Here is a 26,528-nt window from a genome sequence, read left to right as displayed (position 1 = left end):
AACATTGTGAAAGCAACATCACCCCAGAGTCAGAAATGACTGGTGTTTGCACAGGGAACCTTTCCTTTCCCTTTGACAGTGAGCAGTAAGATTGTTAGTTTTTGTTGGAGTCATAATTCTGTTAGATTTACCATAGTGTTGAACAGAATCTGTAGCCAAATGGCAAAGAAGGTTCTTACTCCCCCCAACACAAACCATGTCCCCAATTAACATAAACCATGTCCCCAATTAAGAAAGGATAATGTGGCCCTGAGAATAATATAGCTTTATAAATTAAAAAGAACAAGAAGTTATTTTTCTCTCAAAAACACAAGGTGCTGTGAATGCAGAGGGCAATGGGGGGCAAACAATGGGAGATGGGGAAATAGATCTGTTCAAGTGCAAAAGAGCTTATAGTATCCTGGAGGGAGAGATTTGGGTCAGGGAGAAGTTTCCTAGTGATTTATTTCTCCCTTGATTCCTTGTGGGTCCTCAACTTGTCAATATATTGATAGCAAAGTCACAACTTGTTTTTGGATGAACAGTTAATGCATTTCTTGCAGTTACAGGAGTATGAAATGTGTCAAAATAAAGCACAGAACACACAGGTTTTCTAAAAAGTAATTTTGCCAAGAAAGTCCAGAGGAAATTAAAGCAAATAAAAGAGATGACTGCAGGCTTGAGTCCTGCAAAAGTTCCCTGCCTCCTCACTCAGCCATTGGCTGATCATCTGACTGTGAAGGAATTACCGTAAGTTGTTAGGTCCAAGGACCTAAGGACAGAATAGGCTGCTGGTGGCAGGGGACGCAGAGCAACACACAGCAGCACTATCACAGGGCAGTCAGCATATGCATGTCTGTGCAAATGGAATAATGAAGGGTTTAGAAAACAAACACTAAAAATGATTGGAGGTTTCTATTCAATCATTTAACTTTAAGCTCATATCTAATTGATGTAACCAGGGCTTTTTTGTAGAAAAAGCCCAGCAGGAACTCATTTGTATATGCCCTGATGCCAAGTCAGCCGGAATTGCATTCCTGCTCAAAAAAAAGCCCTGGATGTAACAGTAGCCAATGTTTGCTTTCTGGGAAGGGTCTATTTAAATACAAGGCATTTATTTCCAAAGAAATATCTGTGTTCTGCATAAATGGAATTCATATAAATGAGATGCTACTCTTGATTTTTTTTTTTAAATTAAAGCGTATCAGTGCCAACCTTATGTACGATTTCAACACTTGCAGTATTGACACTTAACCCTCAGTTGCTTTCAGGTGAAGTAATAAAGCTAAACCAATTAACTATGTAGCATTTCTGTTTATTTAAGCTACTAGCATGTTGGCCAGGTTTTATTTCAAGGCTAACTACTTTGATTTAAGGGAGCAAAAAAGCGATTATATTTTCTGTCAGTAATGATGTAGCATGACATCAGTAGTGTAACATACAGTATGTCACAGAAGTGAGTACACCCCCTCACATTTTGTAAATATTTAATTATATCTTTTCATGTGACAGCACTGAAGAAATGACACTTGGCTACAATGTAAAGTAGTGAGTCTACAGCTTGTATAACAGTGTAAATGTGCTGTCCCTTCAAAATTATGGAACACACAGCCCTTAATGTCTAAACTGCTGGCAACAAAAGTGAGTACACCCCTAAGTGATAATGTCCAAATGGGGCCCAAAGTGTCACTAATTGTGTGGCCACCATTGTTCTCCAGCACTGCGTTAACCCTCTAGGGCATAGAGTTCACCAGAGCCTCACAGGTTGCCACTGGAGTCCTCTTCCACTTCTCCATGACAACATCACATAGCTGGTGGATGTTAGTGACCTTGCTGGAGACTGGTGATTGGTGACTCTACTTAATTACAGTCAGAGGAAAACTGCTTGCTCCTGGCCTAATCAGTCACAACCCCTCACATCTAATAACTCTTTAAACTGCAAAGGGCATACAGCTCTAACTAGTTAAAGTAAATTAGAATGGGAGATTGTGGATCAAGGAAGTATACCGTAAGGTATATATTCTCCAGTACCCCAACCCTATGGAATGGGAAAAGGAAAGGAAAGGTCCCCTGTGCAAGCACCAGTCGTTTCCAACTCTGAGGTGACGTTGCTTTCACAACGTTTTCACTGAATGGGGAGGGAGTGATAAAACAGAGGCTTCTTCAGCTGAAGCTTAAGTATTTCTTTTCTCTCTTAGCTTTTAACCCCAGCAGTCAGAGCAATTATGCTAGACTGTAGAACTTCATGCCTAGGTGAGCAAAAATCTTCAGATCTTGCTCAGAACTCCATAGTGTTGCACAATGAGAAGGTGGACAGAAGTGTTATGTGAGAGATTTCCTAATTATTTCTCCTCATACAACTTTAATGATTTTAACTACTCATACAGTGGGATTTCAGATAAACAATATTTGTCAGCTTTGCTTTACTGTTTACTTGAATTTATTTTATTAAAGCATCAAGATGCATTATTACTTGTGTTCTTTTTTAAAAACAAAACAAAACAATGTGTTGTTCTTTCAGTTGCTCACCATAATTTAAGCCAAGCTATTCACAGCAAAATGTGAAAAGGATGAAAGAAAACTCCCAACCATCTTTTAGAGTAATAACAGATGAATTTTACCCCCATCCTTCTAAACTGGAAATTAACAATGACTATTTTGAGATGCATTTTTATCACTGTACTTAGCTCCTCGATCTTTGTATGCCGTGTATACACGTTGGTCAGTTTATCGAGGTATTGTCTTTCCTGCCTATTGCATTTATACAGTAATAATTGGCTTGCACATCATTTGGATTCATTTTCCCCCCTGGAGAAAACAGATTAGATGTAATAGGTATAAATGCTTTCTTCTTAAGTATTTTTAAAGGAAGTTAAGCAAGAGAACCGTTTTACTGGCTTTATAATTTGCCTTGTTTCAAACTGAGATTTGAAAATGCTGTGGAATTTTTCACAAATATACTAGACTACATAGATTACTTGTAGCCCATTGATTGTCACTGAATGCTATTGCCCTTAACAATGAGTGTCTTCAAATTCAGGTGTTCCAACCAAAAATGTTGGAATGCTAGTTATCCTTGAATGCTATAGTTTGAAGATGCTGAATGGACATTGCATTAATTTAAATATAATTCACTTAGAGTGTCCCAGATATTTTCAGTCTAATATTTCTTCTATTACCCATAAACAGATTTCATACTTTGCCTTGAGAACCAAGAAGATGTATAATCTCCTTAGCGCTTCTGCTATCAAGAGAAAGACTCACTGACTTGTTGTCATATTAGATTTCAGTTTTCTTTACCCTTCCTGCTAGTGATGCACTGGGGTTATACATGATAATGTTAGGTCAGTTTCAGGATATATATTATTAAAATGAATTCACTTTCATGTAAACTTTACACTAGAGTGACAGAGAAGTTGGTACAATATTAGCAATATGCATTGCAGTAGTATGCTCCAAAGAACTTTCTTGACTGGTCTTGTAATGTTTGCTTTTCAAGCATTTAAGGAAACTTAATGAACAATCCTAAACAGATTTATTTAGAATTAAATTCCGTTTTAATAATGGGGCTTGTCCCAGGGAAGTAGATTTAGGACTGAAGCCGTAGATATGGAAATGTTTTTCAGTATTTTGGTTGCACAGCCCTATACTGCACTAAAACTGAAATGTAACAGAATGATGCATGTTTTGGAGAAATTACTAAGTCCGTTAGTAATTTCAGTTTTTGAAAGGCAACACTTTCAGTCTATATTTTTCCCCATACCCAGAATTGCTGTTTCAGCTCATTGTCAGGTATGGCTTCTATTAATCCCAAAGCAACTTTGATGACAATAGTTTTAAAGAAAAAGTTGCTATTCGGAAAGTTTTGAATATTAATGCTACAAATTTCAGTGAATGTTTGTTTAGGACTAACAATGCAATAGGCAGGGAATTGTCAGATTTTTTCTCTTTTTTGGACAAGTGCAGGGGTATAAGAGCCACATAGAATAAATATCAGATATTTAAGAGCCACAAGACATGAACATCAGATGTCTGAGAGCATGAATGAAATAGATGGGGAGGGAAGGAGAGGTAAAAAAAGCAACTTCAACTTTAAATGCATTCTTCAGGCTCCCAGCTAATGGGGCTGTGGAGGCTTCGAGAACCGCACAATATGTGTGAAAGAGCCACATGTGGCTCCCAAGCCACAGTTGGCCAGCTCTGGATAGTGGATACTTTATGTGCTACGTTTAGAAGATTATGTGGGTGCATCCCAGCTCCATAAAATCAGCTGAAGTTTTGCCATTCCATTAATTTGACCTAGCCATGCTATGTGCAAGTGCATATCATTGATTCTGAAGCCCCCTTTGTTTGTTCAGTGAAAACCACTTTGCAATAGGCAATCTGAGGAGAAGAAATGGCAGAGGAGAGTGCTCTATCACTTGTCTACTTCACCCCCCCCAGCCGCTTTCCCCCCTAAGCGGTTTCAAATAATGTTGTTACATCACCTCACCCGAAGCAACGTTTGTTGGAAAAGGCAAGAGAGCATTCAGATCTACATTCATGCATTTGTCCTTCAACATAATATAGTTTTGGAGTCCTTCAACATAATATAGATTTTATCCTGCATTATTAAAGGCTCAGCATCACCTCATGTTATTTAACAGGTAACAATACTAATAAGCAGAGTTTGTAAGCCCATTGATTTTAGTGAACTTAGAAGGGCGCAGCTTTGTTTAGGATTGCACTAAGTTACGTAAACAATCTAATTGCAAATAGCTTTGCTTGTCTCTTAGGGGGGAAAAAATCCAAAATCAGTATTTATTAATTACATTTATATCTTGCCTTCTGCCATGGAACTCAAAGTGGCACACCTAAGGTGCTCACCCAGGCAGCTTTACAAGCTTAGCTTCAGCAATTATGCACAGTGGTTATGTAATCTAAAGGGGCATGGTAACTTTTAAGTCATTGTACACAGGTACAAAATGCCAGTGAAACTTCTGGTGGGTAAGGCACAAGTGTTTCTATCTGCTTAGGGAGAAATGTTGGCTAGAGGGCCAGTAGGTATTGCTAGTCTGCCTTTTCCCCTTTCTAATACTTTAATTGAGGAATTTGGGAAATTGTAGAGGACTATTTATTTAAAATATTTTAATGCTGCCTTGCCACCTGATAATGTCCCCAAAATGTCCTTGTTTAATAAGCCTTGTTTAAGATACACTTGTATGGACAGAGTGCCTAGGATTGCCAGCTCCAAGTTGGGAAATTCCTGGAGATTTGGGGGTGCAGGCTGGAGAAGTAGGATTGCCAGGTCTTACCACAGTCCTCTTCCTGGAAATCTTCAGTGTGCATACAAAGCACACACACTGCAATGACGCCACCAGGAAATGATGTCATCATGCCAGGCACATCATGCAGGGGGCACTCTATCATTTGGGGTGAACTCTGTGGTCACCATAGAGTTTTATCCAAATGCTAGAGTGTCCCCCCTGTGGTGTCATCTCTGGGTGATGTAATTGTGCTGGGCATGATGGGTGCACCAGAGCTCTTTGGGGTGGGGCTCCCCCACCAGCCAGTTCCATGGTAGTGAATTGAAGGCCTTGAAAGTAGGGGAAATCCCACCTCCATCAGGGGAGATGGTAACCCTATGGGGAGGACAGGGGTTGGGGAGGGGAGGGACTTCATTTGGGCATAATGCCATAGAGTCCACACTCCAAAACAGCCATTATTCTCAGGGGAACTGATCTCTGTAGTCTGGAGATCTACTGCAGTTCCAGGAGGTCTTCAGGCCCCACCTGGAGATTGCCAACACTAAGGGATCCTCATGATAATCAGCTTATTTGTTTGGTATGAAGGATTTCCCATGTATGTGATGGGAATTAATGACAACTAACATAAGAAAATGTTATGCTTTAACTGAATGGCAAATTAGCCCTAGTTCACATTGAATTGCTAAAACTGTGCCCAGGCTGTACCACTCTAGATGGGGCTCATATAACTGAATTGTCATCGAAAATTGAGAAGCAGGATTTTACAATGGTTGGAAAAATCACCTAATATGTGGCACTGCATAGTCTAGGTATTGGTGATTTGTGTCCTATTTCCCCTTCTCCCTCAGCTGTGTGAATACTTTTGGATTGTAACCACGCAACATACATTCCTGGAAATACTAATTGCCTTGGTTTTTTTGCAGTTACTTCAGTAGAAATTTAGTGGTGAGGCCTGACCTGAGGGGGGGGCGGTGTGGGATGGGGGAAAGTCCATATTTTTGCAGATTTGAACACAATAACATATTTTCAGTTTGTTAATAGCCAAGCAGTTTCTAAAAGTATAGGCTGATTAATGAACAAAATCAGACTTCTGTATCTTCTCAACAATCATATCAGGGCAAACATTCATAAAGGGAAAAGAAGAAAATATAGATCTGAATTGTATCCCCTGTGAACTTCATAGTAGGAAAATATCTTAAGTGTCAGCATTATTGTTCATGTGCTTTGCACTCGACAGGCACTTAACATTTGAAACTAAAAGTAATTCAAAATAAAACAAGCAAGAAAAGACTGACATTTTCACTGCTGATATTTTGGTACTCATTATGCCTGCAAACTGACACTTGTCATCTAAGTTGTCACTGGATACATGTAGGCTTAAACAATTCAGAGAAAAAGAAAAGTTAGCTTAAGATAGCAGACTTGTATTCCCTAACCTCCCTAACAGATATGAGACATTACAACACATGGTGTAACATATAAGGGTTTTTTTAATGATTGCTTGGTAGGTTATTTTATTTAATTTTTCTGCTCTAAGTTTCCACCTTATTTAGGATGAATTTAAGAAGAAACATATTAAGCATATTAAAGCAGGGGTAGACAATCCCTAGTTGCCGGATCTTTTTGAACTGCATGCAGGGTTGGTTCTCTGGCCAGCTGAGGCCCGTCCCTTTAGATGCAAGTGGCAATGCTAGGACCAAGGGCATAAGAGTTAGCACAATGCTCAGCCCCTTTTCTGTTTATCACATCAGTTCCACTTAGGTTCCTTCAGCCCTCCCCCAAGGTTTCAAGAGGTGTGTTTATTCCTGTAAAATATTTGGAAGGTTTTGGGTAAACCTTGAAACATAGAAGCAGCCAGGTAAAGGGCTGAACATAATCTATCTTTGCTATTCCTCCATCCTAATTAATTCCAATATACATTTTCACATTAAAAAGGCCACACAGATGGAATGTTGAGTTGGGTCCATAGACTGAGTTACATCCATAGCAGGGGTGGGCAATGGGAGCTCAGGGAGGGACATCCTCTGCCCCAATAGGGTTCCCATTCCCTAGGCAGGGGTGGATGATCCCTTGAGTTTTGGGGCTTCTGCCTGCCATTGGCCACCTGGCTGGTGGGAGAAACTCTGTCCCCAAATGGTGACATCCCCAATGTGATGTCACACTGAAGTGACATTATGTCGGGGACATCATGCAGTGATGCTGGCTTGAGGGCAAAACTCTTGGTTTTAAGGCAGTTTTACACCTAGTTTTGCCCTCAAATCAGAGCATTATTGTGTGACACTCCTGACATGATGATGTCACTTCCCTGTTATGTCATCACATCAGGGACATTGCTGTTTGGGGGCATTCCCAGACCACTCCCTCCCACCCCCGCTGGTGAGTCGCAGGAACCTGGCAACCCCTGCTGTCTGGTTAAACCTGTGCTAGCATCTGCTGATGATTCCTTCATTGAGCACATCTGCATTGCCTCTGCCAAGGCCATCCTCCCATCACCTTCTTCCCTTTTCCACCTCTTACCCATGAACAACCCAGACTTTGCCATTGTGCCTGCCTGAGACAAACAAGGAGTAAATGGTAAGAAAGGAACATGTGTGAGCTGCTTCCTCACTTAGGCTGCCTCAGAACATAGTGGTAAGTCTTGCCAACTCTGGGTTGGAAAATTTTGAGGTGGGGTTTGGGCAGGGAGTTCAGTGGAGTATAATTCCATAAGCAGTGGTGCTGAACTCATTTGTTATGAGGGCTAGATCTGACAAATGAAATCTTGTTGGGCCATGCCACATGTGTCTTAAAATGTAATGCCAGGTAGCAGAGATAAAAACTTTATAAGGGACACAAACACAATTAAAGTTTTTAAAAACTTACCTCTTGCTTAAAAGATTAGCACTCTTGCAATATTTTGTTTATTTAACAGTCTCTGGTAACTAACACCTCTTGCTCTGAATTATTGCATCAAAATCTGGAGACAATGTTTGTTCTGTAGCAATCTTGAGATTGCTGTTCAGGTGTGTGTAAGTTTCAAACCTACTTTTGTTTTGTTGACATTCATGTCATGGTCAATTCTTTGAGCCCAAAACCCAGAGGAAAACGTGAAGTGGTTGGGCATTGTGAACTTTTCTACATAAGTTGCTTCTTGTTCTTGTCAAGAACAGGTGAAGGCACCATAACACAGACTGAAGGCTATGTGTTTGTCTACAAAACTATAGTCTTCTCCAGAGAATTATCTACAGTTCCTGTGAGGTAGCTCAAGAATAGACAGACAGCCATGTATAGTAGTCAGTATCAGCCTACAATCTTGGAAGTCTTAGTTCAGAATCCCCAGTCTGCGAAGGAAGTCTAAGTTCAAAATCCTCAGGCTGCTGGGTGAACTTGGTCTGGACATGCACACTCTCAGGTCTTAAAGGTGCTCCCATGGGATCAAGGGAACTGGGCAAAGGAGACTCTAGCTTTTCCCCTCATTCCCCAGGAGACCAGGAGGGGGAGGAACTTCAGTCAATAGAAGGAAGAGAAGCTTGACTCAGTAGCTCTGCTGTGCAATTGCGACAGCCTGGCAAAACCAGCTCTCTCTCCCCTTTTCTTCTTCTGGTTGGGCCTGGCAATCTTCTGCTTTTACAACTGATCTCCACTTGTAAAATCAGTTGTAAGAGAGCCAGTTTGGTTTAGTGGTTAAGTGTGCGGACTCTTATCTGGGAGAACCGGGTTTGATTCCCCACTCCTCCACTTGCACCTGCTGGGTTAGCCATAACTATCTCAGGAGTTGTCCTTGAAAGGGCAGTTGCTGTGAGAGCCCTCTTAGTTCCACCCATCTCACAGGGTGTCTGTTGTGGGGGGAGAAGACATAGGAGATTGTAAGCCTCTCTGATTCAGGGAGAAGGCCAGGGTACAAATCTGCAATTCTTCTTCCTCCTCCAGCTGGCAGAGGTCATCTCCCCTTGAGAAAATGGCTGCTTTGAATGGCGGACTCTGACATTGTACCATGCTGAGGACCCTCCCCTCCCCAAACCCCCCCTCCCTCTCCTGGATCCACCCACTAAGTCTCCAGGTATTTTCCAAGACAGACCTGGGAACCCTATTCCCAAAGGAGGAGCATCAGCCAATGGAGAAAATAGAAGCTTTGCTCTGTAGTTCCTGTGCGATTGAGCAAGCATGGCAAAGCAAACTGTGACCCAGAAGAAAGCAAGAGAGAGGGAAAAGGAAGCAGAGGCCAGTGAATTGCTAGCAGGCCTGGCAGGAACTCTTCAGGGGCTGGATATGTCCTGAGGGCCACACATTTGACACCCTTGCCAGAAAATCCACTATCCAAAGCAGCCATTTTCTCCAGGGAACTGATCTCCATAGTCTGAAGATCATTAATTCTGGGAGATTCCCAGGATTCACTTGGCGATTGGCAGCCCTAGGCCTTTATAGGAAGGGCCTCACTTAGCTCTTCTGTGTGATTGTTGGTTGCAGTCTTCCAGTGTGTGTCTTAATATTCTCCACCTGTAAATCTTCTCTCATGTGAAAGCAATAGAGACCTGTTACTGAAGCTGCCACAGTCTCCTGTGTGCTGGTTACTGAGTATAAACTGAAGAGTGGTTTGATAGTAAGTTTATCCCAAGAGTTGCTGACTTCTGGGTGAGACCTGGAGTTCTCCTGGCATTACAATTGAAAATGGCAGTTTTGAAGGGAAGGGATTTGACTGGAATCAGATTCCCACTGAGCTGCTGTCCCTCTCTGAACTTCACCCTCCCCAGCTCCACCCCCGCAATTTCCTAAGCTGGAGTTGGCAACCCCAGAGTAGCATTTTTAAAATTCCTTTGCAAAATGAAACTAGGGTTTCCCACATGCAGAAAAACACTAGGACCTAAAACTGCAAGGCTGTACAAATATTACAACTTTTAAAATGGGTAATGATGCCATATCCCAGGGATGGGGAACCTTTTTTCTGCCAAGGGCCATTTGAATATTTATAACATCATTCGTAGGCCATACAAAATTATCTACTTAAAAATAGTGCTCTGTCGAGGGAGAACGATTCAGGCTGTCAAGATTAATGCAAATAATTGTTTTTCTATTTGAAGTCAATTGGGGAGAGCCTAATTTGGCGCGCGTGCGCGCACACACACACACTACACCACCACCCTAGGCAAATGCCTAGGTCCTGGGCTTTTTTTGTAGAAAAAGCCCAGCAGGAACTCATTAGCATATTAGACCACATCCTCCAATGTTAGCATATTAGGTCACACACTCATTAGCATATTAGGCCACACCATCTGGGATAATCAAGTGCAAATTGAACTGGTGGTAGCTGGGTAATAAAGGAAAATAAAAGGGGGAAGAAAGGGAAATAGATGGGGGGAGTAAAATGGGAATAAAGAGAAATAAAGGTGGGGAAGAAATGGAAATAAAGAAATGGGGGAAGAAAGGTAATAAAGAAAAATAAAGAAGGGAAAGAAAGGATAATAAAGAAATGAGGGAAGAAAGGGAAATAAAGAAAGGAGAATTAAGAGAAACAAAGAAATGGGGAGAAGAAATAGAAAAGGAAATGAAGAAATGAGGAGGAAACTTACCTGAGCTGTGACAGTGACTTTTCCAGGCCCAGCAGTGATCCTAGCCAGCCAGCCAGGCCCCAGGGAGGCCACTGCATGACTGGCCCCCATGATCCCTGCCGGCCAGCTGGCCCCCGTGGAGGCTGATGCATAGTGCTGCTGCACCTCACAATCCTCACCAGCCAGCTGGGCCTCAGGGAGGCTGCCATGTGGCTCGGCTCAGCCCAGCAATCCGTGAGGGCCAGACAAAGTGGTCTCGAGGGCTGTAAATGGTCCCCGGGATGGACATTCCCCACCCCTGCCATATCCAATACACAACATTGATTAAATATGCAATACATTACGTAGTACTCCTTGAGCGCTTTCATCAGCGCTGCCTTCGCACCATCCTCAACATCCACTGGAGTGACTTTGTGACCAACACTGAAGTCCTCAAGCGGGCAGAGGTTACCAGCATCGAGGCACTGCTGTTGAAGACGCAGCTGCGCTGGGCAGGGCATATTTCTAGGATGGAAAACCACCGCCTTCCCAAGATTGCCCTGTATGGCGAACTCTCCACCGGCCATCGAAATAGAGGGGCACCAAAGAAGAGGTACAAGGACTCCTTGAAGAAATCCCTTAGCACCTGTCACATCAACCATCACCAGTGGTCTGACCTAGCCTCAGATCGCAAAGCATGGAGGCACACCATCCACCAGGCTGTCTCTTCCTTTGAGAACGCACGCATAGCTGGTCTTGAGGACAAAAGGAGATTGAGGAAGAATCGCACTGCTACAGCACCAACCCCAAATCAGACTTTTCCCTGCAGCCACTGTGGCCGGACCTGCCTGTCCCGCATTGGTCTTGTCAGCCACCAGCGAGCCTGCAGCAAACGTGGACTATTGCACCCTTCTTAAATCTTCGTTCGCGAAGCCAAGCCGAGAGAGAGAGAGACATTACGTAGTTAAGACTACACTGTCACACTGGGTTGCAGGTTAACAGTAGCTAATCTCACAAATGATACATTGCACCTGAAAATGCACAATACCACTTTTCACATCTGAACTGATGCTTTTTAGATAAATACCTCAAACATAAAAGTACTAGCATATAAAACCTGTAAACTGAAATGCGTATTGACTTCAAAGGGAATGCCGCATTTTCAGTGTAAAGAGTGTAAGCTGTTAATAACAGTAGCTCCAATTTTGCATTATGATGTGCTTTTAAATGAAGTCTGAGAGTAGTCTTGTTTCATTACTAAGATTTTGATCATGAAGGCATTCAAAATGTGGTGTTATCCATATTTGTTTACTTCTGTAGGTTTGAGGAAAATCTCAAATAGTGACAGTTCTTCAAATTAAGAGTGAAAATATCTACAGATGCATGCTTTTTCATGAATAGCATCTATTTTACTTCATTTATAGATCTGCATTTACAGATTGCAAGCTGAGTTACAAATTGAAACATGATAATTTAAAAAGAAAATATAGCAATGTCTGATTGCATTCATATTGAGAACTTTTGCCAGGGAATCTCTGTAATGGAAATAGCATTTCCTGAAAATAATAATTAGTCAGATTCATAGGGTTTTGAAAAGAATCTGATGGTTATGAATATACATAAATACAAAACTGACATGCATGATCTGATCCTGTTTATCAGTGCTCTGGAATAAGACCTAGTCCTATAAGGTCAATGAGTTCTATTCTGATTAAGTGTTCATGGAATTGCTGACCTGGAGTTTAGCATTTATACGTGAGATTTTTTTTAGAAAATCTTAAATGAAACGTAACTTTACTCACAATTTTAAAATGAGGTGCATTATTATTTATTTAGCAGGCTCAGGGGCGGATAATAGCAATAGAGTTATAGAATCATTAAACACCAGTTATAACAAATAAATTAGTTAAAACAATTAAAATATCAGGTAATACAAATGGTAGACGGTTACAGCAATAATAAATGACTGGCAGCAACTTGGGCCACAAACCAAGAAGTGATGATAAATTTTATTAACGTGGACCATATTGGGAGGTTTCAGCAAGAGAGGCTAAAGAATTGGGTGCCTACCGCCTCAACCAAAGGCTTGGTGGAACAGCTCTGTTTTGCAGGCCCTGCAAAACTATAATAAGTCCTGCGTAGCCCTGATTTCAAATGGGAGCACATTCCCCCAGACCAGGGCAGCCCTGGCTAAGGCTAAGTAGACATCCTTTGGGCCATGGACAATCAGTAAATGTTGTCCACCAAGCACAAGGTTCTCTGGGGGCACATATGGGGGGGGGGAGAAACAGTCCCTTAGATATGTTGGTCCCAGGCTGCATAGGGCTTTAAAGGTTAATACCAGGGGTCATTTTGTAGAAAAATAGGTGGTGGAGCTCATCCAGGGATTGTTATGCAGCTGCACATACTATTCAATGGACAAAGAGGTGGAACTCTCAGAAGGAGGAGGAGGAACTCTCAGAAAGGTTCAGGAGCTGTGCTTCTGTGAGCTCCCACTGAATCTGAGGCCTGGTTAACACCAACACCTTGAAGTGGATCCCATACTCAATTGGTAACCAGTGCAACTGGTGTAGCACCGACTGAATGTACACCTGCACAGAAGTCGCAGTCAGCAGTTTCTCTGCTGCATTTTGCACTAGCTGGAGTTTCCGGACCAGATTCAGAGGTAATCCCATGTAGTGCAGGTTATATTAATCAAGCCTGGAAATGATCATTACATGGGTCTCTGTAGCCAGGTCCTAGGAAGAGAGATGGGGGAGGTTATCTAACCTGAGTTGCAGTGGAATTGAATAAATGTTTAAGTAGAAGTGAGTAAATTCAGTGGGATTTATTCAATAATATGAACTTTTAATTCCCATGCTGAACTCACACACACTGAAGTAAGTGAAACTGCTTAATTTTGGCTAGATCATGCCTGCAATCTATGTAAATAAAAATAAAATAAGTAAATATATGCACACAGGGCTTTTTTTGTAGCAGGAACTCATTTGCATATTAGGCCACACACCCCTGATGCAGCCAATCCTCCAGGAGCTTACAGGGATCTCAGTATAGGGCCTACTGTAAGCTCCAGGAGAATTGACTACATCAGGGGTGTGTGGCCTAATATGCAAAGGAGTTCCTGCTACAAAAAAAGCTCTATATGCATAGTATCTTTACTTATTATATTTGTGTGTTTTATTAGCTTCATTTGGACTTTTCGTTTGTTAATGGTGGTTGTAAATTCTTCTGTGTTTTCTCTATGTGATTTTAGGTATGCTATTCCTCCAGAACATGGAAAACGACTTGAACGGTTAGCTCAAGGTAAGCCTTTTAACACACACTTTGCTTTATCAAAGATGCGTTTTTAGTGATCTCTTATTTTAGGAAAGTCATCCCACAGTTAATGGTGTAGTTACAATTTTAAAAGTGCTGCCTTTTCTGTACGTGTTTGATTTCTTAGAATCATGTAGCTGAATGCATGAAAATATGTTATAATTTTTTAAAATTAAATAAAAAGCTTTATTTAAAAACTTCAAAAATTTACAAAATATTTGGCAATAAGGTATATAAATAGGAGCAAAATAAGAAACCAGAATGAACAAAAAGACCTAAAAAACAGATACTGCATATAAATTCAAGGCATAAATATGCAGTTAAGGATAACAACATAGATAAAGCATCATAAAAATTACAATCATTGTTCAGACTTTTTATCTCTCTTGTTTCTAAAAATATACCATCTTGCTATACAAAGGGTTAATTGGGAGTATAATTTTGAGTATTAGTTTGTATCTATTGTATTGCCATGAAATCAAAAGATGTTTGCTTGTTGGGAGGACAGCTATGGCGAACCTGGGCTGTATAATAAAAAGTAGAGGCATCACCCTGCCAACAAAAGTCCATATAGTCAAAGTGATGGTATACCCAGTAGTAATGTATGGCTGTGAGAGCTGGACCATAAGGAAGGTAGAGCGCAGAAGAATAGATCCTTTTGCGATGTGCTGGAAAAGATTCTTGAGAGTCCCTTGGACTGCAAGAAGATCCGATCAGTCAGTCCTAAGGGAAATCAACCCAGACTGTTCACTGGAAGGACAGGTGCTGAAGCTGAAGCTCAAATGCTTTGGCCACCAAATGAGAAGGGAGCACTCCCTGGAGAAGATCCTGATGCTGGAAAGACAGAAGGCAAAAGATGAGATGGTTCAAACATGAATTTGAGCAGACTTCAGAGGATGGTGGAAGACAGGAGGGTCTGGCATGACTTTGTACATGGGGTCGCAAAGAGTCGGAATTGACTATGCGACTGAACAACAACAAAGCTGCTTCCGGCTTCTTATTGTACCCACATTCTTTTTTGTGAGCAGACAGATATAAATATTGCATCTGTAAGCAGACTACATGTTATTCTGTAGCTATGTATACTGAAGCCCCTAGTGGCCTTTCAAAGATGGACTGTTTGCACCTGAGTAGGGAAGGAACAGTTTAATCCTTCCTTTGCCTGTGACTTTTCCTTGGAAACTTGCTCCCAGCTCATTTACGTCACAGGTACAAGTCAGATGACCGACATACAGACCATGAATGGAGACAGTAAAATGGGAAGCATTAGAGTAGAACTATGCTAGCTTCATTACAATACATGGTGTTTCCAGACTAGGGTTGCCATGTTCAACTCAAGAAATATCTGGGGACTTTGGCTGGAGCCAGGAGCTAGTTTGTGACAAGCACAATTGAACTCTGAAGAGAGTTCTGACTGTCACAGTTAAAGGGATTGCACATCTTTTAAATGTCTTCCCTCCATTGGAAGTAATGGAGGATGGGGGCATCTTCTTTTGGGGCTCATAGAATTGGACTCCTGGTCCAATCTTTTTGAAACTTGGGGGCTTTCGTGAGGAGAAGCACCAGACGCTATGCTGAAAATTTGGTACCTCTGCCTCAGAAGGCATCTCCCCAGAGCCCTGGATACCCATGGATCGATTCTCAATTATACCCTATATGAACCAGTCACCATAGGGTATAATGGAATGCCCAACAGACATTCCCCCCCTATTTTCTATTAACCCTGAAGTGAAGGTAGAGCCTCCAAACCAGGCGATCCGCTGCTCCCAACTGGGGATTGGCAACCTTATTAAGAATGACTATTCACACTGCTTCAGTTCTGTAAAAATTAAGAAATGGAAAAAATATGTTCACAGCACTTTTATAGAATTTTTGATTATTCTGGCTGTAGCACAGAGCCTGTTCTCACATGTATACTGGATTTTTCCTTTATATCAGAACATCAATCCCCTGAGCCATTTCATGAGATCTCTTGATGTTTAATAACGGCTTGCTAATTGGTGCACTGGTCCCTCTGTGAAGCTTGCTGAATGTAGTTTTCCATACTCTTTCGTCTGGGTGTTTTAAAATGAAGGCATCACATTAACAATACATTGTTACCTTGATTTTTGTCTAGTTTTTTTTCAAATTAAGCATGTGTTCCATGGTCTTTCTATTTAAGTACTAGAACAAATAATTAGATTTTAGTAATGCTTTAGTAAGAATTCTGACATTCTTCTAGCTGCATTCTTCTTTCCTTTTGCATTTTTTGGGGGAGCACTTTCCTGTTTTGCTACTAACAATATGGGAATGAGGTGTATGTGGTTTTCATTCTGTAGTCACTGTCCATAAAAATCACAATGGAAATTTTAGAACAAGCTGTTTTAAAATGATGAAAATGTCATGACAGCCTCACAGCTACAATTTGCATAATCAGCAAAGGTTAATAAACTTGCAGAGTGAATAGATTTCAGGCTTAATTACATATTTATATTAAAACTGTTGTGCAGAATTGCGGTATCTTAAAAAAAAAGCTGTGAGATGCAGGAAGGTTGGTCCTGCTTACCAGATGCCTACTGAATTAATTGAATTTCCCTAAATAATTAAAATGCTAAAATAATGCAGTAAATGTGGTGAAGCATTGCAGGTTATCTAGGTCAAGTCAGTACTTGATACATAAAATTAAAGGAAGGCTAGGATTTTTTTCCATTATCATGTCTGCCCATCATAATTATCACATTGCCTTTTATGCATGAATGCTTTCATCTTTGGAATCCATTGAAAACTTGATTGACTATGGCACCTACAAATATTTTATCTGAAAGACATTAGACTTGCATCTAATAAAGGCAGCAGTTTGATTTTGCCCTTCAGGTGCTTTCTCATTTATGTAGTTCTTTCAATTTTATGTAGACACAAATGTAATAAAAATCTCTAGTGAGTTGTTATTGCAATTTTGAAACTAGTTATGGAGCTTTGTATTGCAACAAAATTCTTAAGGTATTGGATGATATAAACTATTGTTGCTCTTCCTTGCATTTTCTAAACAAATTAATGATTTTTCAGATTTCTTAACTATATCCTTTAATACTATGGTCAACTTTCAAAGAGATACCTTTTTGAGATGAGCAATTATGTTCACCTAAGTTGCAAGTGAAGCATATTTAATGTTCTGTATTGTGTGTATGAATAATAATTTAGAAATCTGTCTCAAATGTAGATATGTCAGTTTGTTCCATAAAAGACATTTTGTACATTATATTTTGAGATTTAAGATAATGTTTCTTGTTTTCATTGGCCTATGTTAACGTATGTTGTACTGGTAGGATCTTTAAATAAAAACAATTGGGCTGTGATGCAGCGCATTAAGCCTTGGTTGGTTTGTAGGTCAACAAGATTTTCCTTTTTTTTTGTGGGGAGGAGGAAGAGCTGTGAATGCCTCATATTGTAGAATTCTAGAAACTGAAGCAGGCTTGCCAGTTCCCAGGTCTGGGTGGGGGATCCCCTAGTTTGCAGGCTCCTCCCATCCACCAGCCCACTGGCTGGTGGCTGGTGGGGGAGCTCTGTCTCAACAGCCACAATATGTCTGTAAATCTTAGAAAGGTTCAGAAGCTTGCAACTGCTTCTGTTTTGGAAGGTGTGTGAGTGCCTTTACATCTCAGCAAGACGGAAGCTCTGGGCGGGGAGAGGGGTGGGCACGCAGGAAGACCAGTGTGTGTGTGTGTGTGGGAAGTCAGAGAGTTCAATCTCTGTGTTTGTTTTCTATTCCTTTCAGGAGCTGTTTTGTAGTAAAAGGGATAGTAAAGAGTTAACTGGAACCTGAGTGGGATAGAGGAAAACTCTCCCCCCTAGACCTCTCCCTTTCTGTAAAAAGAAGAGATTGGATTTATACCCTGCCCTTCACTCAGAGTCTCAGAGCAGTTTACAATCCCCTTTCTCCACAACAGACACTCTGTGAGATAGGTGGGACTGAGAGAGCTCTCCAAGAGTTGCTCTTGAGCAGAACAGCTCTGAGAGAGTTATGACTGACCCAAGGTCATCCCAGCAGGTGCATGTGGAGGAGTGGGGAACAAACCCAGTTCTCCCAGCTAAGAGTGTGCACACTTAACTGCTACACCAAACTGGCTCTCTTAGTTGAAATATAGCAGATTGTTACATTCAGCAACTCCAGTGAGTGAAACTATCTATACCATTGCCCCAAGGAGATCACAAAAGTGTGGGCATGTAAACTGTTATTTTGGCTGTTTTGTGTCCGTGTGAGTTCACTTTCATTTTAGTTCAGCTGCTATGGGACCATTTGAATGCAAAAATAGAGGAGGAGGAAATGAAAACTGTATTCAGGGGAACTGCAGTGCTGTGTTCTTTAAATTTATTTTTAGGAAATGGAAAAGTCTCTTGGCTACACCTCCAAAGTCCCCAGATATTTCCTGAGTTGGACCTGGCAACCCTAAACTGAAGCAAATTTGACGAATTGTGCAACTCTCAGTGTTGCTGTCTTAATACAAGTCATTCAACAGTGCAGTTCCCTGGGAAGGGTGCAGCCAACTAGTTTTGTACTGTTTGCCAAAAAATAGTTGCCCCTTCAGCTACTATGGCAGATATCCCTAAGCTGGTGGCAGTTTAAAATGTAAAATGGTTACTGTTTTAAAGAAGTTGTCAATCATGTGAAGAGGTAACTGAAATAATGAAAAGGAAGAAATCTGTTATTTTTCATTACTTTTAACTAAGGCACGCATGCACACAAAAGCTCATACCCTGAATAAAACTTTGTTGGTCTTTAAGGTGCCACTTTAAGGTTGGTGTTTAAAAGTGAAGAATATAAGAGCAGTGCAAAGCAAGGAGAAAATAATAACACCTAAATAACTAACCTAAAATATTTAGACAGGCTTTTTAGTCATCTGACCCAGATGTTAACAATCTGATCAAGCTGAAATAGAGTCCAGGTAAATTTTCAAAGATCAAAGTCCTACAACAGATATTTCAGCTATGTGAAGCCTAACCCAGACAATCATGGAAAACAAAACATGAAAGTGGGTAGTGAATCCTCCCCACTATTACCCCACTACCCACAAAACATGAAAGTGGGTAGTGGGGTAATAGGCTTCTTCATTCTTCACCACTCTAACACTACTTTGCACAACTAACGTTAGCATATCTATTGATAATTTTTGTTTTTTGATGCCATTTAGGCTCAGAACAGAATACTGTTGTCTATGCTGTATTAAAATTTACATGGAGTGCATATAATATGCCCTTTGTAAACACTATGGCCACAAGTCATTAAATTTTAAGCATGTTTATGTATGATACATGGCTAATTTTGCTATGATTTTGCAATAAAATGGAGTTTTACTTCTGTTTCAACTCTTAGCATGCAGCTGTCTAAAGGTAAAGGTGAAAGCACCAGTCGTTTCCGACTCAGGGGTGATGTCGCATCATGATGTTTTCATGGCAGACTTTTTATGGGGTGGTTTGCCATTGCCTTCCCCAGTCATCTACACTTTACCCCCAGCAAGCTGCGTACTCATTTTACTAACCTCAGAAAGATGGAAGTCTGAGTTAACCTCGAGCCGGCTACCTGAAAACCCAGCTTCCGCTGGGGATCGAACTCAGGTTGTGAGCAGAGGTTAGGACTGCAGTACTGCACCTTTAACACCTCAGAAGGATGGAAGACTGAGTCAACCTTGAGACAGCTACCTGAACCTCTGACAAAACCAGGGTGTTTTTTGAGCAGGAACACAGATCTGTCTGGCCTGGTGTCAGGGGTGTGTGGCCTAATATGCAAATAAGTTCTTGCTGGTTTTTTTCTACAAAAAACCCTGTGTGAAACAATGGTGATATCATGGGTGTGGCCTAATATGCAAATGAGTTCCTGCTGGACAAAACTATTTTTCAACGCTTTCTTCTTGCAGCCTTCATGCTTTTAGGGTATATTTGTGTGGTTGCTTCTAATTGCTTCCCGTAATCTGGACTGAAATGCTCCTTCTCTGTTATAGGAGTCTAGATGTGCAATTGACTCTTTCAAGAACTGACATTTTTATGCAGTCTGTTTGTTCCTTTAAATCTGTACTCATCTACTCTAAAGAGCTTTCACTTTTTTTCCTACTGCTGATCTATTTCTATGTCTTCCACTGCCACTTTTGGAGTATATGTTTTATACACTTTAAAATATTTTAATAAGGTATGTAGCAGGAGGAACTGTGGTTTTTAAATCATGATGGTGATTTTTATTACATTGTAATGATTGTGCTGGGAGAAATGAAATATATATTCTGGGTCCCATGGTTATTTATCTAAATTGTGCATCAACAGTTACTTCAGGAGTGGAATAACGTAGAACTCTGCATTTGTGGAACTGCTTTTGATTTTGTGAAGAGATCTTTGATTTTGTAATTCCAATGATTAAAGAAGTGCATGCAAATTAATTAGCTCTGAATTTTAATAAAATTTGACACAGTAATTAGCTCTCACAGACTCCAGAGAATTTGATCAGGCTTCATTGTTCTCCCATTATTGATGTGGTGACATCTCTTCTGTTATCTCAATTTACCATGCTCTAAAGAATATTATGTTGCTGAGATTGTAGAGCAGGTCACAACTATTTCCTAGTTTTTAGCAGTGCTAAGGCAATACTTCTGTTAGAGTCATGTCAGATGTGAATAAATGTTTTGCTGATATAATGTAAGTGTAAGTACTTAATATGTCCAAAATAAAATAATATCCAAAGCACTTTGGATATCATCTCAGCAGTTATTACAATAAGGTATGTAAGCCGAAATGCCCTCAAACGAGGTTGGGGAATTAGTCAGGTGGGTACCTGGTTCACTAGGGATCGTTTCCCCAATGTATACAAGATTAACCAACCAGAGAGTAGTGCTTAAATAATGGGGACTCTAATTTAGTAAAACAATTACAATTTATTCTAGAAAATATAGACATACATACAAGATAGAATACTCATACAATCATACATACAGTCCTAGGAAATATAGAGAGATATAGAGACAACACATGGGTAGACAAACAGGGTGATATTTACCTATCATAGTCTTCAAGGAAGGCTCCAATGGCGACATGAGAGGACGGGGGAAATGGACCCAAAACTGTGGCCAGAATTGGGGATGGATCTAGACAGCGGAACTGGGGTACTGCTGGATGCACACATGAGTGGAGTTGGGTCAGATGTTAAATAGACTACCTTAGACCCTCAGGGGCTGGGAGGTATGAGGGAGGAGAAAGGGGAGGCTCTGCAGTGACCATGAGGCTGCACTTCTGCAGTAGCCAATAGAAAGTGCATTGGTGACACCTAATTGGGTGTTTGCTCTTGACCAATGGACTTGCCTGGATCCTGGATACCTGAGAGAACTTTGAGATTGAAATGGACCAGGGGGAGGCTCCAAAGTGATAGTTGGAAAGAAGAATAGAAGTGATTACTGGGTGGGGAACACTTAAGATTAAATAGACTTATCTAAAAAGGTGACAATAGAGAATCAAATGTTGGCCTAGGTAACACCCGGTTTACAATGGAACTCGGCTTTTGGCTGAAGATGGTCTTCCTCTTCCTTAGTCTTCTTTCTGGCACCAGTCTTTGTCTTGAGTTCCATTAGACAAAGGCTTGAGCGGTCTGGCAGGATCCATGCCTGGATAAGCTTGATTGCCTTATGCAGAAGTTGAAGCAGCTGTTGGATATGGAGTCAGGAAAACAAGATGGATTCTGGTGGTGTTAGCCTTTGGTTCATTGAAACAGGCTGGGAACATGGTGGCATGGCTTCTTCCACTGCAGCGGCCAAGACTGGGCACACAAGGAGCAGCTGGAAGCTCGTCTGTAGTTCTGGCTAACACCTATCCAGAGATATAGAATGCTGCTGCAAAGCTGAGGCTTATAGTATCCATATAAGCCTTAGAAACTGTGGGCAAAGTCCACTTCTTAGAGCAGATGTGTGCGAGTTAAAACTCCAGGCACCCTGGCAACCATACTGGTGATCACGATGTCCATATGTATGAAAAGTAGAGGGCTTTTCCTTATAGGTAGGTCAGTACTATTGTCCCAGGGACTGAGGTTTAGAGACAGCAGCTTGCTTTTGGCATTTTTCTGCAAATCTGTTAAAATGTGCCTTACTTGAAATTTGAAGATATCCCCAGGTGTGCTGCAAAATCTCCCATCTCTATACATGGCTCCTTTGCATGAATTTCTTCATTTACTTTCTGGAGCCACTGCTCAAAATGAGATATAAAGATGGAGATTGCCTTTTGTATGGTGGAATGATGAGTTCTGCGATTATCATATACACATGATCACATACTTAATCTGGAATAATTTACCCATCTCCCATTTCATATTCCCAATTTTTCTTCATTTCCCCCTTTTCTAAGTGTGAATAAGACAAGATAGTTTAATGGCAGCATCTAATAGTATTATTGTTTTGTTTTATGTTTGTATTTTTAATGTGTGTGTGTGCGTGTATCTAGAAGTCATGGCGACCTCTGGTGACTGACCCCACTGGGGGCATGGAGGATATTCATAGAGGTGGCTGAATAAAGCCTGTCGCCCTCCCAACTTCTTGTATTTCAAGGAGGTCTCCCATCCAAGTACTTGCCAGAGTCGATCCTGCTTAGCTTCCGAGATCTGACAAGATCTGGCTTGCCTGAGCTATCCAGGTCAGGGTTAATAGATTACCTTGATGATCTGTATGTGTAAAGAGTGATTCCAAATTTCACTAGTGATTTACAGTGTGTGGAAATTAAGCGTGGCAGCTTTTTGGTATTAATGTGAATTATATAGTACAACTTTGTATCAGTGGTATTTGTATATACTTTTGCCTAACACTGTAACAAATTCTGGTGCCAACTGTGTCCTCATATACTATCACAGGACCCATTAAAACTAGCTCTATCATCAATAACTCATTCATTTGCACATCTTCTAATGCAGGGGTCCCCAGTGTGGTGCTTCTGGGTACCATGGCACCTGCCAACACCTTTCCTGGTTCCCACCATGTATCTGTGGAAAGTGGGTGAGGCCTGGTTGGTATTTTGCATAGCAGGGCTTCTGATCGGATATTTGGTCAGCTGTGCAGATTTTTTTAAAAAAATCTTCTGCCAGATCTGCCATCATAGCATAGCATAAGGAACTTCACTTCATAGCAAGAAACGATTTAAAACTATATGTTCATTTTGAAAGTCATTGTTAAGCAGAACTTCTGCTTGAAATGTTAAAGGAATTTTATATAACCTCACATCCTGACATTTTGTGGTTGACTCCACCTCCTGCAACAGCCATTTTGTAGTTAGTTGCCTCTGACTTATATAGAAGCCATTTTGTGCTTTCTGTCACCACCCTGTGCCAAAAAAAAGAAAAAGAAAAAAGGGAAACCTCTGATTAACTGAAAAAAGCTTGTGTATTAACTACCAGACCCTCTGGTACCTATTATCCACCTTTCCCCAGAATTCTAAAGGTGCCCACAGGCTTGAAAAGGTTGGGGACACCTACTGCAAGAGATATTTTCACTTGCCAGGAATGCCACTCTTTTGTTAGCCTAGGTCAAACTGGACAGTTTGTATATGAGAGAATAAACAAGACATGAGTCAGGTGGAAAATGGAAATACTCAGAAACCAATAGTGCATAATTTCAATTTCCTGGACATTCAATAATAGAGTTAAAAGTTGCAGTACTTCAGCAGGAAAGTTCAAAGGAAAACTCCAGTTAGAACTTGCTGAATTGGAATTCAGATGTAGATTTGATATTATCATACTTGGACTCAGTAGTGACTTGGGATGGTTAGCTTACTGCAAAAAATTACTATCTTACAGGTTTGTGTATGCTATCATTCATTCTTCTTTGTCAGTTCGTGAACAGCTGTGAGTAGTCCGCATCTTCTGAGTATACCTTTTATGCTTTTGATTTGATCTTATAGTCACCTGAGCCCTGCATTATAAAGTAGCTAATAATGTTTGAGTGCATGCCATTTCACTCCACATCCTGCTCACCCACCACCCCATGTCCTGCTCACCCATTACAAATAGGGAGATTGATTCTTTAGTCAAATTCAAGCAAATTCAGATGTGTCCATTTTGTGCGATTACTACTTTCTACATATGTTGGAAAGCATAGTGGTTTCTTTACAATCTCTAAAAAGCTCTAAAGCAATACTATTGTCCTTATTATCACTAATCCTGCAAGATTGAGATCTGGGATGATATGGAATGTGAGATGCAGCAAATTCTTCATATACTTTGTTTACTGACCAGGGTCACTAAACCCTGTGGGTTTATTCCTGATCTCATGCACATGAGTGTCTCTGTTTTCATCTGTGAAATGCAGGGAGGTATATCATTTATTTAACCCTTACCTGCCCACAACCTTCTTTTGTTTTACAAATATAACCTTAAATATTCACTGACGACTGTTTTTCAAAAGGTATATCTTGCATTGTACATCATGTGTTTTTTCCCTGCTGAGATGATATAGGGTATTATTTTCCAGGGTCATTTTAAATATACATTCTATGCTGATATGCTGGGCTTAATATACTGTGCATTACCTTACTCCAGTGGTTTTCCAATTTAAATTAACTTATGACCAGTCACCACATTTGTTCAGGCTCTGATTACAAATCCATATAGAAAAAGATTTAAATAGACTCTTCTTTGTTCATTGATTTTAATTTAAAACTTAATTTATTTAATGCAGCTCAAACCTACAGATTTTTTAAAGTGTGATGATTTCTTTTGAAGTATAGGACTTTGACTTTCACTTTTTTGCATTTCAAAATAACCAATCTTATCAGTACTGTTCATATCTAATGCTATATAGGATTTTACTTAACAAATGGAAGAAGTTTTATAGCGTTCTTTTGTTCATTTTCTTTGTATTAAGCTGTCTGCAATTAATTGTTCTGCTGACATTGTTTTATAAGACTACAATCCTACACCCATATAGAAATCTTTTGACTTGGTGGAAGGAAAAAAGTAACTGAAACAATAACTACTTTGACTGAATGCCCTAATCTAGCTCTTTAACAACACTGTAAACAACTTGTACATAATGTATTTGGGGTATATTTCTACCTTCTACCCTAAACTTAATTCCAATTAATCTTGGGGTAGAAGAAGTCCCAGAAAACATTTTTGTTCGTGATGGCATGTGTTTCACAGTACTAAAACATCCAGAGTTTAATATCTGTTAGAATTCTTCTATGTAGATTCACTCCTCCTCTTTTGCATCACACACACACACACACACATTCCCCTATACATATCCCCCTTTCATCTTGGCATCACAGAGCAACCTGATTGGTTGGGACTGGGTGGGAATGTGGTGCATCAACCTTTGGCCTGTCAAACCATTAATCAATTGCCCTTGCATTGCATTGGCTGACTCTGCTCTCTCCCTCCACCCCCACTGCTGGCCCCAGGAAACTGGGAAAACTGCTAGGCAGGGGCTGCTGCTAGGCAACCAGCATTGCTTCTCTCAGTAAAAAAGCAACTAAGCTTGGTTCTCTCACTAGAAGCCAGTGGGGGAGGCCCTTTTGAGTCCTATTTTGACCTTTGAGTGAGAACTCATTGATTGACTCTGTTCCTCTCTCCCACACAAGTAGCAGTTGCTAGTCAGCCAAACTGATTATGTCAGTAAAAGGCAATCAGCAGTTCTGGCATTTGCTGCCTTTCCCTACTTTCCCATTGGCTAAGCTGCCTGTTGCACTGCTTTGCAGAGGAGAGAAAGAAAGCCTTCTCTTGACTGGCTGAGGGAGGGGAGAGGATAGAAAGAGCTATTTAGAAAGCCTTACCACGATTGGCTAAAGGAGGAGGGAAGGCTTTCTTTCGATTGGCTGAGGACTCCTCCTTATCCTCCCCTGGGAAGGAAACACCCAGTGATGGGGGAAAAATAGTGCCCTGTCACAGTAGACCAGATACAGAGAGACTGATAGGGAAAGTGAGAGACAAGAGAAACTGAAGTCAGTGATAAGAGAGAGCAGAGTGTTGTTCTGAAAGGTATCACTAAAGGCCTCTGAGGGAGAACTCATTGGGGCCAGTTCTGACTAGGACTGCCAGTTCCAGGTTGGTGGGAAATCCCTGGAGATTCTGTGGTGGAGTTTGAGGAGGGCATAGGAGTTAGGACTTCAGAACGGGGTCTGTCAGACCCATTTCTGTTGTGGAAGCTGACTGTGGAAGTGTCACACACTTCCAGCCTCACCTACCTTGCAGTGTTGTGGTGCAGTTCGATGGGGGGAGAGAAGACTGATGTAAGCTTCTTTGTCCCCCCCATCCCACTGTGGAGAAATACTGCCCTTTTCCTATGTAGAGGCTGCAGGGAGGGGGTAGGCAGTGGAAAGCTGAAAATCATAGGGGCAGATAAAGGAGATAGGGTTGCCAACTCCAGGTTAGGAAATTAACTTACACCAATAGGATTGCTTTACAAAGCTAGATTTTTAAAATTCAGAACAACAAACTATGGTTTAAATCTAACATAGTGGGCAACTAACATAAGCTTTCCTGAATTTAAAG

The 26,528-nt window shown here is 40.9% G+C and overlaps 1 protein-coding gene across 3 annotated transcripts in view; it reads left to right on the top strand.

Moving 5' to 3' along the window:
* Positions 1-26,528, top strand: part of KDM4C (lysine demethylase 4C) — a 390,817-nt gene that overhangs the window by 51,448 nt on the left and 312,841 nt on the right. For all 3 annotated transcript variants that reach the window (XM_060237364.1, XM_060237363.1, XM_060237365.1), the window contains exon 7: positions 13,983-14,032. In XM_060237364.1, coding sequence (XP_060093347.1) covers positions 13,983-14,032 — 50 coding nt within the window. The remainder of the gene's footprint in view (positions 1-13,982; positions 14,033-26,528) is intronic.

Source organism: Heteronotia binoei, chromosome 4 (assembly GCF_032191835.1).
Source record: "Heteronotia binoei isolate CCM8104 ecotype False Entrance Well chromosome 4, APGP_CSIRO_Hbin_v1, whole genome shotgun sequence".
Taxonomy (NCBI): Eukaryota; Metazoa; Chordata; class Lepidosauria; order Squamata; family Gekkonidae; genus Heteronotia; species Heteronotia binoei.
This window is presented reverse-complemented; position numbering and strand designations above follow the sequence as displayed.